Consider the following 16736-nt stretch of genomic DNA (forward strand, 5'->3'; position numbering starts at 1 on the left):
GATTTTCGCGAGCGTCTAATCGTGTGTTGGCGTGTTGGTGGTTGGTTCGCCGCTTCAAGGAGGTGGAATCTTCCATGACCAGGTTTGCAAAGAAAACTGAAATTTTTTAAGTTGACTCTTAGTTGGCTCATGATTGCCATGGTCGTATTTTGCTCTCTCCCTTCAGACGATTTTATGAGAGGATCTTCGTTTGACGTATTCGGCGGCATGATATCTATGAATAGCGAACAGGAAGATTGGAAGATATGGTAGGATAAATGAGAGAAATGGCAGAGAATATTTATGGTGCTGTTAGTCCCACTAGTCCCCTTTTTCCCTTTTTCCCCTTTTCTCCCTTTTACCTTTTTTCCCAGTTTTTCCTGTTTTCCCCGCAGCTCCCATAACTTCCATACCTTCTGCTACTGTCTAGTGGCCACTAGATTTCGGCAAAGGGTTTCTTTCTTTTTTGATGTAGTTTTACTATGCACAGGTTACTATGTACAGCTGCAAGCTACGACAAGATTCTCCCTCGACTGTCTTCAACTTAGGGTTCAGGGACAACAAACCTGGCATCTAGGTTTCTTTTCCTGAGCTGTCTACCAATCGGACCCCCAAACGGACTGATAGCATCCTGCATCAAGGTCTCGCGAAATCCTTTTTCGCGCTTTGACGATTCGCAATGAAGGTAATAACACCAGGTCAAACGTGGATATCTAGAGCGCATAGCGCAAGGTGCCTCGCATGGTCTGGGTCGGTATGGACAACGTATCCTGCGTATGGGTATGCACAGAGACGGTTCGATACGACTGATGGATGGATGGGGGGTGTGCGGGGTCCAATACAACAGCATATAAGGAGGCTATATGCCCTCCAATCCTGAGGCAATGAACAGCTCACGAAATTCGAACTCTGTAAGCACAATTCCTCATCCCAATTGCTGTACATAGTTCACTCTGCTTCCCTTATCGCAACTTTACCCATCACAATGTCTAAAACCCCTGCCCCTTCCCCCTTTCTTACTGCCCAAACACCTCCAGACAGCCCTTCCCTTGAAGGTGTGAAACTGTCCTACCACGGTCATCCAGCAATGCAGCAGAATGGGAAGTTCCCATATCCCGCCTCTTCTCTATATGTCACAAGAGATGGATTGAAGGAGCTATTCGAAGCCGTCCTTGAGGGGCGAACCCCGTCGAGCTCGGAGGGTATAGTGTGCGGCCCTGATAAGCCAGAGAACGGTGAAAAAGAAGACATTAAGATCCGGGCATCAAAACTGGAGTGCAAGGCTATCCGTGAAGTGTATGCTTCCTGCCCTATCCGGCCTTTTGGGCGATGCTAATGTTATGCAGTTGGAGTGACAAGGCATATGCCTACAAGATCGTTGACTCTCCACGAAGCCCAGACGTCAGCGATTTGGATGAATATGTAATTGTTGTTCGCACACGCATCGGTAAGTGCAGTGTTGCTCTAAGCGAACGCAGTTGACATTGCGAAAAGATCGGAAGACCCGGGAACCCACCGTGTATGTTGATATCAAGTCAGTCGGGTTGCGTGATATCATCAGGACCGTGCTACGAGAAGTCAGAACGGCCAGCCTGGATGAAGATAAGCCTGTGGTAATACACCCCATCCAACCTGTTAATATCCTTTCTCACAAGAGCATAGGTCGAGCGGAATGTGCTGTACCACTTCCTTCCTGAGCTGGAAGCCTACCGGGAGTCCGTAACAGATGAAGAAACAGCTACCCCCGAATCACTGAAGCATCTCGACCTGTTAATTCTACACCTTCAGGAAGCATACAAGTCTACTGCTGAGCGCCTTTGTTCCCTCCTCAGCCGCAGGAAGATCACCTATGACCTGCTCTGGGCCTTGTTCAGACCGAATATGCCGGTATACACGACCTGCCGCGGCACCGGTAAGCCGAGGTGCGTCGCATACAGCTTTGGAGGGGAAAAGACGACACCACAGGGGGAGGAGTATTTTGAGCTCCAAAGCCGCTATTTCGACTTTGACGGGAAAGTATTCGGCGAGGCTGTTGAGGCTTTGGCCATCAATAAATTCCATGGAGTGAAACGAATTGAGAACCTACCTGCCTTTCCTCTTGTATACCACCCTGAAGATAATATCAGGGAGCGTCTTATCGCATCCGGTCGAACGTTCGTTTCTATGCTGGGTTCTCACTATTGCCAATACGACGGGACCGCTTTCTTTCAACAAAAGAACGACCTGATCCGAGTTCCCGTCAACGGAAGGATCATGATTGACGCCCCTTGTTTCCGCAACGTGAACCCCAACTATCCAAGGCTGCAGACCATGAAACCGGAGGTTTTTGATCCGTGGAGCGGGGCGACCAAAAACAAATCAGTTTCTCGAGTCAGGAGTAACGGGATGAATCCAACTGAGATGGAGGAAGACAACTTACTCATCTGCAGTCCCACCTTGCTTGGGTTTTCTCTTTTCAATAAACTCTGGGGTAAGTCACAGCACCATGCAAGATCCTAGAGTCCAACTGACAGCAGTACTTCAGCGGAGTTTGCTGTGGCCGATATCAGCGACATTGAGTTCTCGCCGTTGCCCTTCGACTCGCTCGTCATCGACGAGGAAAAGAAACAGGTCGCCATCGCCCTTGCGGAAAGTCGTGTAGATCGGACAGGGAGGCCTGCGCTCAATGATATTATCATAGGGAAGGGCCTAGGTGTCATCTTCCTGTTGCAGTATGGTCCTATTTCCACCACCTATATCCGCGGTTTTTTTAACATGCTAAAAAGTGAGACAGTGGCCATCCTGGTGTCGGAAAGACGCTGACCGCGGAAGCAATCGCCGAACGTCAAGAACGGCCACTCTATTCAGTATGGCAGTCCGAACCGGTTTCCCTGTTGTGTACACTAACATCCTTCTGACAGATTTCTGCGGGAGAGTTGAGCTCGGAAGCTGCGGTGTTGGAAGAACAGCTCACTCGAATCTTTCGAATCGCCAGCTTCTGGAATGCGATTCTCTTGCTTGATGAAGTGGATGTGTTTGTGCAGAAACACTGTCCTGTCCAGCTGGAGCGGAACCGCCTGGTGTCCATATTTCTCTGTAAGCTCGAATATTATGATGGGATCTTCTTTCTCACGACCAACCTGGTGGGCGACTTTGACGATGCAATCTTGGACTGAGTTCATCTTAAGTTGCAATATGACAATCTGAAGCCTGCAGCAAGGAAAAGCATCCTTCTTAACTTCCTGAAGGCAGCAGACGCCGAGATCGACGAGGATGATCTGAACATATTTGCGGAAACCAAGCTCAATGGCCGACAGGTGAGTACCAAGTGCAATTTTGAAATCACCCCTGCTTACCAGAGAGATCCAGATCAAAAACATGATCAAGCTGGCACACAGTCTTGCTACATGGGATAGAAAGCCGCTCTCAGCAGGTCACATTCGAACGGCTCTAAAGGCGAATGGGTACGACATTCCTTGCAACAGCAGACTGGGATTTGATGATAGTTTATATGATTGACGACAATGACACCCTGCGTTCATGTTCGGCGTCAGACTTGGCGAGGCGAAGCTTTTCATCCAGCGATGACGCTCAGTAGTAGCGGTAGCATTTTTTTTATTGATTGTTAATTGTCGTAATGTACTGCAAGACTCTCCTTAATTGATTATGCCTCTGGCGTTGAAATGCCTGTGGTAACACGCGCAAATCATAATAATTGATAGTTTGTCGCCCCCAAGGCATTTGCCGCTGGCGGCCTGGGAAACTCGAGCCAGCTATTTGATAATCCACATGCCACCAGGGCGTGCCGCCCATGAAGTCCACTTTCCTGAGTAAAAAAACAATTTCAACGACCATCTCTTTCTCTTGCGGTTCGAACATCATGAATGAACACTAGTGATCGGCAGTTTACAATGCGCTTGGAAGCTCCGAACATTAAACCGATGATGGAGCTGGCAAATCTAATGGCTAGTCGTGAGCATGGAGAATTTTATGGAGAATTGACCGCAACCTATGGATGGATTTGGAACCTGGTTCTATATACATTAAATGAGCTCCTAACAAACCAGGAAGAGAAGTGTGCTGCAACTAGGGCACTGGCCCAGGGCCTAAAGCATACCTAGGAACAGAGAGTGTGCTACCAAAATATTAAGGGCTCTAACACCTTGATGTCAAGAATCAACCAACTAACCCGGTAGAACTATGCTTCTGTAGCTTTAATATCATCAATAGCCCTTTCAAATGCTTGAATGATTGGCGCATTGGTCAAGTATTCAACAACATCAGGACGAAGCATCTCCGGAGTAAAGCCATAAACATCTTTGGCATTTGGATCGGCTCCCTTCTCAAGTAGATATCGGATCGTGTCCAGCGTGCCACATTGATATGCGAGATGAAGTGGCGTCATTCCTCCGCCATCTCGAGCACTTATATCGGCCCCTCTTTCCACCAGAAGAATAGCAATCCCGAGAGAGAAGCTGCTAGAGGCTATATGCAATGGAGCTTGCTTTTTGTAGTCGACGATGGATGCGTCCGCTCCACAGTCCAATAATATCTCCGCCACAGCCTTGTGATTGCGTAGAGCTGCCGAATGCAACGCAGTCCTACCTAGAAAGTTTTGTGCTGAACAATTGATGTTCTTATCCAACTGCTCTTTCACTTTCTGGACATCACCCGCATCAGCTGCATTTATGAGGACTATCTCATCATTGAATGAAGTGAGATCAATCCGGCAAGTGGGGCACAGGCCGTCCAGTGTGGACACTGACAGGCAATCGTCGTGCAGCCAGTGGTTACAACATCAAAGCCTGACCATTTCATCACCAGCTTTCCAACCTTCAAAGCATATGTAGCATGTGTCATCGTAATCATCATCATCTGCGCTCGCGAACTTTCGTATAACGTAAGTATCAGACAACCGGCGGGGATGGCCATCGCGTGTATGCTGTTCAGAGGCGTTCATGGTTTCGGTCGATATAGGAAGCGGGGAGCGGGGTAACGAAGAACGGCAGGGAGATGTCCCTCTTGGAGACACTTCACAATAGGACGGCTAGAGTCAGCTTTTTGCTATGGATGACTTCCGAATGGATTCTTGGATGGACCGTTTTCGACATAACTTTTCTCGGAAAAGTTAAAGTTAGAACAAGGACTAACTAGTTAGGAGTAACGTAATCAATAACCTTCCCGATCAAATACCCTTCCCGATCACTTCTTCACTTTAAGACACATCATACAATTTATTCATCAAAATGTCAACAACAAGTGACAGAAGAAACTTCTATCAAGAAGGCAGGATTCTATTAGCTATTAAGGCTCTAGATAAAGGTCAAATCTCAGGTATTCGAGCTGCTGCACGCGCGTACGAAGTTCCTTATTCAAGTTTATATGATCGATTACACGGCCGCACAACACGAAAAGATTCTCAGTTAAAAAACCGAAAACTCAGTCTTACAGAGGAAGCATCTCTTATTCAGTGGATTCTATCCATGACTGAGCGAGGCCAGTCACCCCGCATCACAACCGTACGAAATATGGCCAATTTGCTTCTTTCTGAACGAGAAATCAAGTCTGAATCCAAACCCCCTCCAACAGTGGGTGAATGCTGGGTACGAAACTTTGTTAATCGTCATGAGGAGTTAAAATCAACATTCTCTCGAAAGTATGATCACCAGCGAGCTCTATGTGAGAATCCTGAGATTATTCGTGGATGGTTTAATCTCGTACGAAACACCATTGCAAAGTATGGGATTGCACAGGAAGATACATACAACTTTGATGAGACTGGATTTCAGATGGGAGTTATTGGGACAGCCAGAGTAATTACTGGATCTGAGAGAGTTGATCGTCCGAATCTTATACAGCCTGGAGATCGGGAATGGGCCACTGTTATTGCAGGAGTTAATGCAACTGGTTGGGCTTTACGTACGATGATTATTCTAAAGGGAAAGATGCACCAATCCCATTGGTATGAGACTGAGAAGCTGCCACATGACTGGGTGATTGGAGTCAGTGAGAATGGATGGACAAATGATAAGCTGGGGTTGATCTGGCTTAAGGAGATATTTGACAAGGACACTCGATCTCGTACGAAGGGCAAATATCGACTCTTGATCCTTGATGGACATGGAAGTCATGCTTCAGCAGAGTTTGATCAATTCTGCTCTGAGAATGACATCATTGCTCTCTACATGCCATCTCATTCATCTCATCTTCTTCAGCCCTTGGATGTTAGCTGTTTCTCTCCTCTAAAGAAGGCATACAGACGACAGGTGGAGAAGCAAATGCAGCTTGGCATCAATCACATTGATAAGGAAGAGTTTTTGACTCTCTATCCAGCAGCTCATATGGAAGCCCTGAATGAGAACAACATCAAAAGTGGTTTTAAAGCTACAGGGTTAGTTCCGTACGATCCAGAGCAGGTTCTCTCACGCCTTAATACCCAGATGCATACACCCACCCCCCCAGGAACTTCTCATAGTTCTCAAGCCTCCTGGGCCACAGCCACACCACACAATGTACGACAAGTGGATCTCCAGGCCAAGAAGATTAAAGGATACATGCAACATCGTACACAGGGTTCATCCAGTCCAACCAATCGAGCTATGAATCAGCTGATCAAGGGGTGTCAAATGGCTATGTGTAGTGCTGCTATTTTAGCAAAGGAAAACAAGGAACTAAGAGCTGCAAATGAGAAGCAAAAGAGAAAGCGAGGGAAAGGTCGTACATATATAGCTCAGGAAGGGGTTTTAAGAGTTGAAGAAGGAATAGATCGCGTACGAAGTGTCAATGAACAGGAAAATGAGAAGGTTGAGGTTTCTGACTCTCAACCACGAAAACGAGCAGCACCACGGTGCAGTATATGTGGTACTATTGGACATACTGCTCGTACGTGTGAAAGCTGATTTGTAAATGATTCTTAATATGATTAATCTATTTTTCTTATGTGATTGTTGTTCTATTTAGTTATAAACATGAAAAAGAGTGAAGAAGTGATCGGGAAGGGTATTTGATCGGGAAGGTTATTGATTACGTTATTTCGCAACCTAATTGTTACTAATCACGCCAGGCCGTATTCTTTAGTCATCTCTTCATTTCACGCCCATTTTTCAACCTTATTTGATTTCAAGTTGTATTGTTGGATTGTCTTTCAAGGATTTTAAAGAGGCATAATCCGTACTGCATTTTCCGTACCTCCAATGTTATACCGGAGGACGATCACGATCTTTAGTCTATGTAAAGTTACCTAATATGGCAAAAAAATCATCTCTGCTGCAGGCCTTCTATTTGGGATAGTCTATCTATTATATGCGGTTCTATCCACGCCTTACCTCGCGGTGTCTTTTGGCTGCCACAGCTACTCCACTAAAGGAAGCTACAGGTAACGTTGCACACAGCTCAAAGGTATATTTTATGTATCAAAGCAGCATGGTCCTTGAAATGTGTGATACCCCACAGACTCTCTGAGCAGGCGGGATGGGGACATGGAAAACAAGCATCTGAGGCAAGATAGCGGAGATGGCAATCATACACATGCCTCCGTAGTTTATCTGGACGTGAGAATGAATACGGCCTTGAATTCGATGCCCGCTGTTCGTTCCCAAGACAAAATAGGCACTGGGTCGCCGGACAGACGATAGGGGGCTTATCAGCGTTTATGCTGAGCTCCTCTTTCAAGGTTACGAATTCGCAAGGTGAGGCCTTCTGCTTGTAAGGGACCCCCTGCAGGCTACAGAGCGCGGTCCAGTCACGGATTACCTGCATCCGATAACAGTGAGGCTTATGCTCCTCCGCAGAGCTACAGAGAGATGTAAAGAGACTGCGTGCAAGTAGAGCTCGTTCGACACAGGTAAACTGAGTGACGGAATCTTCCACCTTGAGATCATCGGCGAGCGACAGTCCCAGAAGCTGACGCTCTATCTCGATGGTGTCGATCTTGGCAAAAAAGTCCTCCCGGATGTTGTCCCGTGCACGTTTCCTCAAGAATCGCCTCTCACTTTGAATAGTTCTTTCAAGCTTGCTATGCTGGGCGTGGAGGTCTGTGCCCTGGGCCTTCGGGACCGATCCGTATTGGTATCTCATATCACTTACCAGGTCCTGCTTCTGGCGGTTGAGTTCGGCAAGATGGGGGTCATATTCGATGGCGGCCTTCTGCTCGTCGGTCAGTTCCTTTGGGACCCTCGGGTCCCGCGTCAAGCTCATCATTCCGACGGCGCGGATGACCGACTCGCGGGCTGGACATCCAAGATACGCGGACTGCACATCGCGTTTCACCTTCTGCGAGAGGTAATAGCGTTCAAAGATGTCAGCCCGGGAATGGCCCAGCACCTGGTTCCGCTCCGCTGCCGTTGCGACATCTACTCTCCAGTTAGCACATGGCAACCATGAATATGGAGACTCCACTGCAGCTGCTTACCATCCACCGCATTTGCTGTGCCTCTTCTGATGCAGTAAGGAGTCAGCGGCTCTTCGAGTCCCGCGTTGCGACCCAGCCGCTGAAGGTACTGATTGAACGCATCATACGGTAACGCACGGTCGGGAGAGATACGCACTCCATGTGCGGTGTGGACGGTGCGGTGAAAGGCCGGTATCTTGAGCATCTCGGATCTCCACCTCAGCTGTAGGCTGTTCCGGTAAGGAAGAACCTCGATATGAAAGATGTCCTCCGGCGAGTTGATACCCTGTGCCTCAAAGGCTCGATCCGCGAGCGCCAGCGAAAGAAAATGTGAGATCGGACACAGAGCTGGGTTGTCATCCCACTCATGGAATATGTAGGTTGTCCTTCGCCGAGAGGTCAATACAGCCATACGGCCGAGCGAAGTGTCACTCCATACCAGCAGGGAACGGGAAGGGGACCTACGGCTGAGACTTGTTTCTCTTTCCCTTCATAAACATCAGAGTCACCTCCATGACCAGAATGTGACGCTTCAGGTCCTCCGGGTTGGGGATGACACGGAGCACCACATCCCGGTATCACAGAGTGTCGTTGGAGCCCTGAACGCAGCCACTTTCGATGAGCGCACCTGGACGAGAGGATGTGTAGGCGGTCATCAGCATCAACAGCAGAAGCTGCACTGTATACCGCTCGTGTGGGACCGCCAACGTGTCCAAGCACCAGTGGTAATGGAGGATGGACAGCAGATCCTCAATACTGAGGGTGGGCTTGCATTCAACTGAGAGGTCCAGATTGTATTCATCCGTCAACGGTCCCAGGATAAACTACATGGGAGGTAGAGGCCAGTCAGATACGGGAACTGAAGGCCTGGGATGGTGTGGTGGGACTGATCTCACTGACTTGCTCCCCAATGATTTCATCCATCTTCTTTCCAGCGACTCTCTTGTAGAGCAGTCAGAGGAATTTCCACTCCACTCAGATGGTGCTCTGCTTTGTGACATTGAACTGACTCAATCGCCAGTCAGCATAGTGTCTAAAGTTCTCACCTGCACATGCGGTGAGATGGGAATTACTATCCACCCCCATGAAAGCATAAAAGCTGCGGAAAACAACATCAGCTTGATCATCTACACATTGCAACAGGGCTTACCGATTCCAAAATCTCTGCACACAGTTGATGGCCTTGGTTGTGGCATCAGCATACTTTTTGCCGGTGACCAGGAACCGAGCCACTCGAGCGGCATCTCTTGTGTGATAGTCATCAGAGGTAAGCTGTGGCTGTTCTGTCTTCAAATGATGGTGAGATCTCTTTGCACTTTTACCTTCTATAAATCAGAAGTGCTGGATGGCCATCTTGGTTGTGAGAATAGAAGCGTGGTGTAAAAAGAGAGACAGAAAGAATAAAGATCCCAAGACAAAGAGTATCAGTGAGTATGAGGAGTTGTAGGCATCGCTTGACAGCGAAGCGCATGGTATTTATACATCTTCAGAAGGGGAACAAAATGGAAGGGTGCTCAAAATGAATTGCATGGTGAAAATGAACGGGTGCTGAAAATGGATCGCATGAAAAGATGACTGCGAGTCCAAAAATAGATCCCTCTTGAGCCACAAGCAGAACGTAGACCTCGTGGTGTTCTTCTCTGTGTCTCTTCAACTGATGTCATCCCATTGCCCTTGAGTCAAAAGGAGCTTTTCAAAAGGACGCTTCTGTCGAATCATTGTTTCAAGCGATCGGTCGTTTTGCTGCGGCGCTTGCATGCTCTCAGGCCATGACCTTGAGACCCAAAATCATGGCTCTTACAGGTTTTGACTTGTTATCCATCCATATCACCGATTTAAAACAGGCTCGCAATGTAGTAATGACCTGTCGGTTGTGTGAGCTGCTAGAAAAGTGGTGACTGCTAGTAAAGGAATAACTGTTAGTAAAGGGGTGACTGCTGTAATGGAAGCTAGTGGAACATCTGAGGTTAGTGTTGAGCACTAGTTATCCACGGGGCGCGTTAGCGGCGTTATAACATGACCCCCCCAAATAACCAGGTTATCCCGGACGCCACCCCAGCCAAACCCCCCCTGGATAACTGAGTTATGGGGGGGTCTGCTTGGCATGTTATCTTGGCAGTTATTGGAGCTCTGTACAAGATGATTGGCTGAAGAAAAATATTGTGGGTAAAAATTGATTGATATAGATCTGACTAGCTAGCTAGCTACCTTTCCTCTATCTTTCTTCTATCTATATGACCTGCTTGGCTTCACCATATGGGCATACAAATTCACAAGAAGTGTCTATGACATATGGCTGCTAACTCATCTAAATAGAATCCGTTCAGCGATTGATCAGATCCCGCATGACGTGAATTTTGATATATCGCAGTCGGAACTTAACTTCTCCCAACAATCTAATGCCGAATCGGTACCCATACTGGAAGAGGACGACAGCCAGTCAAGCCAGCTGGGCTATATTGACTCAGCAGGTGTTACCCCTACCAGCTCTTTCACTGAGCAAACTCAAGTATTCAAAAAGCCAAGGAAGAAATGTTTGGCCGAATAGCTGTCGAGCGTGGTCAAGTCGATTTTAATCCACCATGGCTTACGCGATGGGGTTGGGTAGGGATGGACTCAAATATGTTGGCCCTAGGCTGCCTATCACGGACTAGCGCACCGCACATATATGCCTCAGCTGCCTGCATGCTAATACAACCACTTAGACGTCCCACAGGTTATAGCCCGGATTGCTTGTTTTTTTTATAAATATATTAAGAACCTTCCACTGCCTATCTAAGCCATCTAACGTCTCGCGAGCTGCTACGCTGATCAGCAGAAGGGATCCTGACGAAGGCTAGAAGAGCTTTGATCGCGGGAAAAGATTAAAAATTGATTGATTAGAGGGAAGAAATCCTCCTAGAACTCGAGCTACCATGGGGATGGATACCCCAGCTAGCAATGATGAATACGAACCTACCACTGAGCCACCGGGCCCAACACCAACGACCGATACCTTGATACAGATGATGATGGAATATTTGAAAAAGCAAGATGAATATCTGAAAAAGCAAGATGAATGTCTGAAGAGAATGAATGAATATTGGGACAGAAGGATGGGAAAATCCTTACAAAAATCAGCTGAAAACTCTGATTCTCTGTCAAGAGATCAAGAGGATATGAAACAAGGGGAGGATGAGATGAAACTGGCTACACAAGTCACTGTCACTACTCCTCCATCTACTGAAGAACCCCCTGAAGAACCAACCATCAAAGAACCCCCTGCGAGAACCACCAAAGAACCCTCTATGAGAGCCACCAAAGAACCCCCTGCAAGAACCACTATGCTGAGATTGATCATTAAGAATACCACCACCACCACCACTGTTATCAGAGAACCTCTTGAACATCGATACTACTACCACGAACCGAAGCCTCACAGATGCCGAAAGGGTGAAGGATAGAAGGATAGATAGATTTGATTTCATTTGATTTGATTTGATTTGATTTCATGTATAATAGGATTTCTAGATAGATAGATATCTGTACGGTTGCTAGTCCGAGGGGAGGTGTTGGCCCTAGGCTGCCTATCACGGACTAGCGCACCGCACATATATGCCTCAGCTACCGACATGCTAATACAACCAACCACTTTAGACGTCCCACAGTGTCTTGTCTTGCATGAAGTAAACTAAATACTTAACAAGTGGCAAATTAAAAATTTACCGCCTCGCCGCCCAAGCTTGCAGGGATTCAGCAGAATGTGTGACCGTGATGCTATCCGCTGCTTGGCGATGTTTTCACCCTGTCTACGGACGCGAAGAGAACAAGCAACATCAAATGATTAAGACACAGAACGACGCAAGATTTCCGCGTCTTGAAACATTCTAGCACCCCTGGCTGCACTTTGCATATTGGGCTTTGCTGTGGCACCTAGGCATCTTTTTTGAGGCACCCATACCAGGAGCAATACGACGGGTTGGTTGACCTGTAAAATGTTTTCTTAGCACATGAATGTTAATGTGCTAATATATTGCGGAGAAAGATTACACAGCAAAACATGCAATATTTTGCATTGCATACTCTGTAAAACAGATTTATTTCAGGCCCGGTAAACCTTCCATTCTACACTGAGATCACGTGAGTGTGTACGTGTTTGAACCAATAATATCACAGAATGGGACCCCTCGGCTGCAAAATACATTCCATCGCGATCGAATAAGATTAATCTCCACCCAGTTCCTTGCTCAACGGCTCTATCCGTTCCCACATTCGCGTTCTGCATCAAAGTCAAACCGGAGCAACCCTTTGACCATAATCCTCCCTTTGATTATGTATACCTACATCTGTTCCCAGCGAGCTATCTTCTCTCGCAAGAATCAGACATCATAACATTCTAACAATTCTGCATTTTGTCTCGTGTTTGCTTCCCATTCATCACACAAAATTAGCATACCAACCTACAACTCTTACCTCACACAAACTCCAACGGTCTTTTATACCATCGAAATGGCGGTACTTTCACAAGAAGATCGCAACATTATCAAGAACCATCCTCTAACTGACTCAGTCGATCGTTTACAAGGCGTGCTTCAGGAAGCTGAAAAAATATATGAGTCGCATCTAATTTCCTACAATGGCGCTGTTGATAGCCTTGACCAAGTCTATCAAAATGCGATTTCAAAACTCCTCTCTGCTTTGCAGGGAGAGGATGCGGCTTACAGCCTTCGCTCGCGAATGAGTAACGGGGATATGGTATCTGATCTAGCACACTTAGTCGAGCGTCTCCGAAAGGCACAAGAAAACTTCAAGTACGATGACTACCGGCCACTAGTGAACCTGGTTATTCAAAGGCCTCCCACCGAATCCCAGAACGCCGAAACCTGGAACTTCGATGTCTGGAAAGCTGTATTTACCCTCATTGACACCATCCCTCAACGAACAACTCCTCCGGCGAGCATTCCCCCTTCTTTTGACAGCACCCCAGTCAAATCCACTTCGTCATCGCAGAAAGGCTCCGAGCAGACGCGTGAGTTGGTGAATCCGAGAATCTTCGAGGAGATATGTGGCTGCACATTTCGAGACGTCGAGGGCTTCTTTGACAAATACTTTGAGGAGAAGGATTGGAGCGACAAAGCAGATACCATCTGTCGACGCGTGCTGGACCCAGACAGCGATGGTAATTGGGCCCAGTTTCCTGATCCTCCTACACAGGACGATGTCCTCGCCTGGTGGTTTCGTTTTCAAGAAGACCTTCTCTTGGAATCACGCGGCACCTACTTCACCACGGTGAGCAAAGCGGATCTTACCGGTTCGAAGGCGGAACGGCAAGTCGACCTTCTCTTGCGAGCTAAGGGTGGGAGCCTCTCGCGAAACAAACACGACTGGAGAGACATCCTGGTGGTTGGTGAGCTCAAAAAACCTAGGGAGGAGATTGGGACCAAAGCCACACTGCTGCAGATCAGCCGCTGCGTGCGCGAGGTCTTTGCTGCACAGCCCACTCGGCGGTTCGTCCACGCATTTGTCGTCTGCGGGACCAAGATGGAGGCGTGGGTGTTCGACCGTTCAGGCCCCTACAGCTCAGGCATCATCGACGTCTACGCGGACTCGAGGCGGTTCTTTCAGGTGCTTGTGGGCTACACCATGATGAGCGACGAGGAGCTGGGACTGGACACCTTTATTGCTAGGGATGAAGGCGGCAACAAATCAATAACTGTCAAAGGGCCTGGGAACTCAGAGGGAAAGAAGGTGCGGCTAGGTGAAATGCTTTCCTATCAGCGTGCCATTGTATGTCGCGGAACCACATGTTTTCTTGCAAACGATGGACAAGCGGAGGGCGTAGCTAAATTCTCGTGGGTGTCGGGCAAGCGGCGGCCAGAGGCGGAACTCCTCGAGCTGGCGGGTCGGAAGAGTGTCCGGGGGGTCGCCAGAATCATTGGCCATGGTGTCGTCACTAGTATCGCCGACGTGCGCTGCGGCCTGACCTTCGATGACAAGCGCCATGACTTCAAAAGCGCACCCCTCAGCACGGCCTCATCGTTTCATCAATCTCAGCCGCTTACCGAGCCCTGTCGCTTAGATATCCGTCGAAAGTCATCTTCCAGGAAGCGCAGATCCCCGGAAAAGGGGCTGCAGGTGTCCAAACGATCACGTTCCATCAATCAACCATCAAGGGACACTCAGGAGGAGCATGAACTAGCTTTCTCCATTCAGTCAGCACACAATCCAAGCCTCTTCGACAGGAATGGTGAGGAACTCTATGACAACCGTGTCCTCCGGTGTCTTGTGATCTCACCCGCTGGCCGGCCGATCTACAGGTACGAATCACCACTGGAGCTGCTCAGGGCACTTCGCGATGCAATAAAAGCACACCGGGCTCTTTACCTGGATGGAAACATCCTTCATCGGGATATTTCAGAGAACAACATAATCATCACCGATCCAGATAAGGCGGATGGTCACTGGGGCATGCTGATCGATCTGGATCTTGCCAAAGAAGTTGGAAGCAGGCGAAGTGGGGCGCGACACCAGACCGGCACGATGGAGTTTATGGCGATCGAGGTGCTGCTTAATATCGACCATACCTATCGGCATGATCTTGAGTCGTTTTTCTACGTGCTTATCTGGCAGTGCGCCCGTAATGGCTGGGGGAAGGATAATCATTCTAGGGATAGTAAACTTCGTGCCTGGTATACTGGTAACTATGAGGACATTGCAAACGCCAAGCTTGGCCACATGAGCAAAGCTGAAAACATGGGATTTGGATTCATTTTGAGGGAGTTCCCTCCCAAATTTCGTGGCCTTGTACCGCTTTGTCGGGCCCTACGAGACATTCTCTTTCCTTACAATGACAAAGGTCTTATTGTAGGCACTCCCCAAAACCCAAACCGCTTGTACGATCCAATTATCAAAGCATATGATGACGCGATCACCCAATTTGAACTCGGAAAACTCACCCGCGATAAATCTATTTAGTGTGCTCTCAGAGTTAAAGTAAGGTCCTGCCGATTTGTTTCTGCATTCACCCTGTCTATTTTGGACGGAGGGATTTTGCCTTATTCCATCTAAGATATTTTATTCCTCACTTGAATATCTCCATAGCTGTATTTGGGCTGCTTCAGTTGCAGATGTACTGGTGTGGGACAGTCCGGAAAGAGGTTTAGCATCTGACCAGTGACCGAATCGGGTCACCACTCCTCCGCTAGAATTTTTATACTTAAATGTAATCCAAAATGACTATCATATACATAGCGTTCAGTGTTGGCTGGGCAGATTCTAACCACTCTAATCACTCGACAATACAATCCAGATAAATGCATGGCCTCACATTCCAGATCCTCTAACCTCAAGTTAGCTGGATATACAGGCAAGACAAACATACAAGACAAGACAACAATGAAACAAAGTAATTCATTGACTTCCATCTACCGAACTTATATTTAGCACTGCCGCGGCTTTTTCTGACGTGATGATCTCCTAGGCTCTTGAAAAGGGGACCGTGCTCGCTTTCTCGCCTGAGAGGCCCTGCTTGCAAGCCCGACGTCCAATCTCTCCTTGTATCGCTTGAGCTGATCTGAATGGACCTTCGCAATGTCATCCTCCGACTGCCATATGGGTGCCCACAGGAGAAATTCAAGATGCCCTTCCCTAGCCTCACGATGTAGCAGGATATTCCGGGGGCCGCTTGTGTCTGGCTCAAGGTGGTGTGCAAAAGAGTCGCCGACTCTGGCATGGGTTTCCTTCGAGGGTCCGTCCTCGGAGATGTTATCTGGCAGTGCACCGGAGATGGACCGTGACGACGATGGTTCAACATTCTCCTTGCCGCTGCCAGCGCAGGCAAGAAGATTGAGTTCTTCGTCTGTCCACCGATGAGAGCGCTGCCGCGTGACAGTTATTTTGTTGGATTGTAAGTGCGAGGATCTGGAAAAATGTGTCATCCGACGTGCCGGTGGCATTTTTCTTCTTGATCTCACGAGTGCTTTCACTGGGATTTGATGATCCCTTTGCTTCATCATGGTTTCAGTTGATGATCTGCAGGGGAGAACTGTCTGAGGTCTGTCACAGTAATTCATTGCGGAATGAAATTTTTCGCTGCTTTAATTCCTTTTGAAGTCTTCTTAAGCTCCTTTTCCTTTCGACATTCTTCATCGAGTCACTATCATTGTTGGTTGTCAGCTTCCTGGATATCATCAGTCTACATATGTGGAAAATGATTGCTGACAAGAGATGTAAGGTGTGTTACTGAAATAAAAGCGGCGTAGGTTTCACATCACGTGGACAGAATTGAGCTTAAAACAGCGATGGAAATGGGATGGTCTGAGTGGCCACACCCCCATCTAACAGAATAGAGGTATTCTCCATTCGATTGCCAGGTTAAAAAATAGTGGCTTTGATAACAGGGGGATGTGAA

At 47.8% G+C, this 16736-nt stretch overlaps 6 protein-coding genes across 6 annotated transcripts; 4 read left to right on the forward strand and 2 right to left on the reverse strand.

The window, feature by feature from the left end:
• Positions 1-138: 138 nt before the first annotated feature.
• Positions 139-3792, forward strand: HCAG_04611 (predicted protein; the record flags this gene model as incomplete). Its single annotated transcript, XM_001540721.1, has 13 exons — positions 139-248; positions 621-664; positions 697-759; positions 1017-1275; positions 1326-1426; positions 1474-1592; positions 1642-2449; positions 2504-2690; positions 2753-2825; positions 2880-3054; positions 3211-3275; positions 3328-3422; positions 3681-3792. 13 exons carry the CDS (start codon positions 139-141, stop codon positions 3790-3792), a joined length of 2211 nt encoding a protein of 736 aa, XP_001540771.1.
• Positions 3793-4156: 364 nt separating this feature from the next.
• Positions 4157-4918, reverse strand: HCAG_04612 (predicted protein; the record flags this gene model as incomplete). Its single annotated transcript, XM_001540722.1, has 2 exons — positions 4157-4618; positions 4769-4918. 2 exons carry the CDS (start codon positions 4916-4918, stop codon positions 4157-4159), a joined length of 612 nt encoding a protein of 203 aa, XP_001540772.1.
• A 286-nt stretch (positions 4919-5204) lies between these two features.
• HCAG_04613 (conserved hypothetical protein) lies at positions 5205-6965 on the forward strand (the record flags this gene model as incomplete). The annotated part of the gene is made up of 2 exons (XM_001540723.1): positions 5205-6840; positions 6919-6965. The coding sequence occupies 2 exons, from the start codon at positions 5205-5207 to the stop codon at positions 6963-6965; spliced, it is 1683 nt and encodes a 560-aa protein (XP_001540773.1).
• Positions 6966-7350: 385 nt separating this feature from the next.
• HCAG_04614 (predicted protein) lies at positions 7351-9591 on the reverse strand (the record flags this gene model as incomplete). The annotated part of the gene is made up of 6 exons (XM_001540724.1): positions 7351-8294; positions 8369-8711; positions 8813-8975; positions 9035-9171; positions 9394-9446; positions 9498-9591. The coding sequence occupies 6 exons, from the start codon at positions 9589-9591 to the stop codon at positions 7351-7353; spliced, it is 1734 nt and encodes a 577-aa protein (XP_001540774.1).
• A 546-nt stretch (positions 9592-10137) lies between these two features.
• On the forward strand, positions 10138-11790 carry HCAG_04615 (predicted protein; the record flags this gene model as incomplete). Its single annotated transcript, XM_001540725.1, has 4 exons — positions 10138-10222; positions 10675-10856; positions 10896-10951; positions 11250-11790. The coding sequence occupies 4 exons, from the start codon at positions 10138-10140 to the stop codon at positions 11788-11790; spliced, it is 864 nt and encodes a 287-aa protein (XP_001540775.1).
• Positions 11791-12835: 1045 nt separating this feature from the next.
• On the forward strand, positions 12836-15301 carry HCAG_04616 (predicted protein; the record flags this gene model as incomplete). The annotated part of the gene is made up of 1 exon (XM_001540726.1): positions 12836-15301. One exon carries the CDS (start codon positions 12836-12838, stop codon positions 15299-15301), a length of 2466 nt encoding a protein of 821 aa, XP_001540776.1.
• Positions 15302-16736: the final 1435 nt, after the last annotated feature.

Source organism: Histoplasma capsulatum, genomic scaffold (assembly GCF_000149585.1).
Source record: "Histoplasma capsulatum NAm1 scaffold_4 genomic scaffold, whole genome shotgun sequence".
Taxonomy (NCBI): Eukaryota; Fungi; Ascomycota; class Eurotiomycetes; order Onygenales; family Ajellomycetaceae; genus Histoplasma; species Histoplasma mississippiense.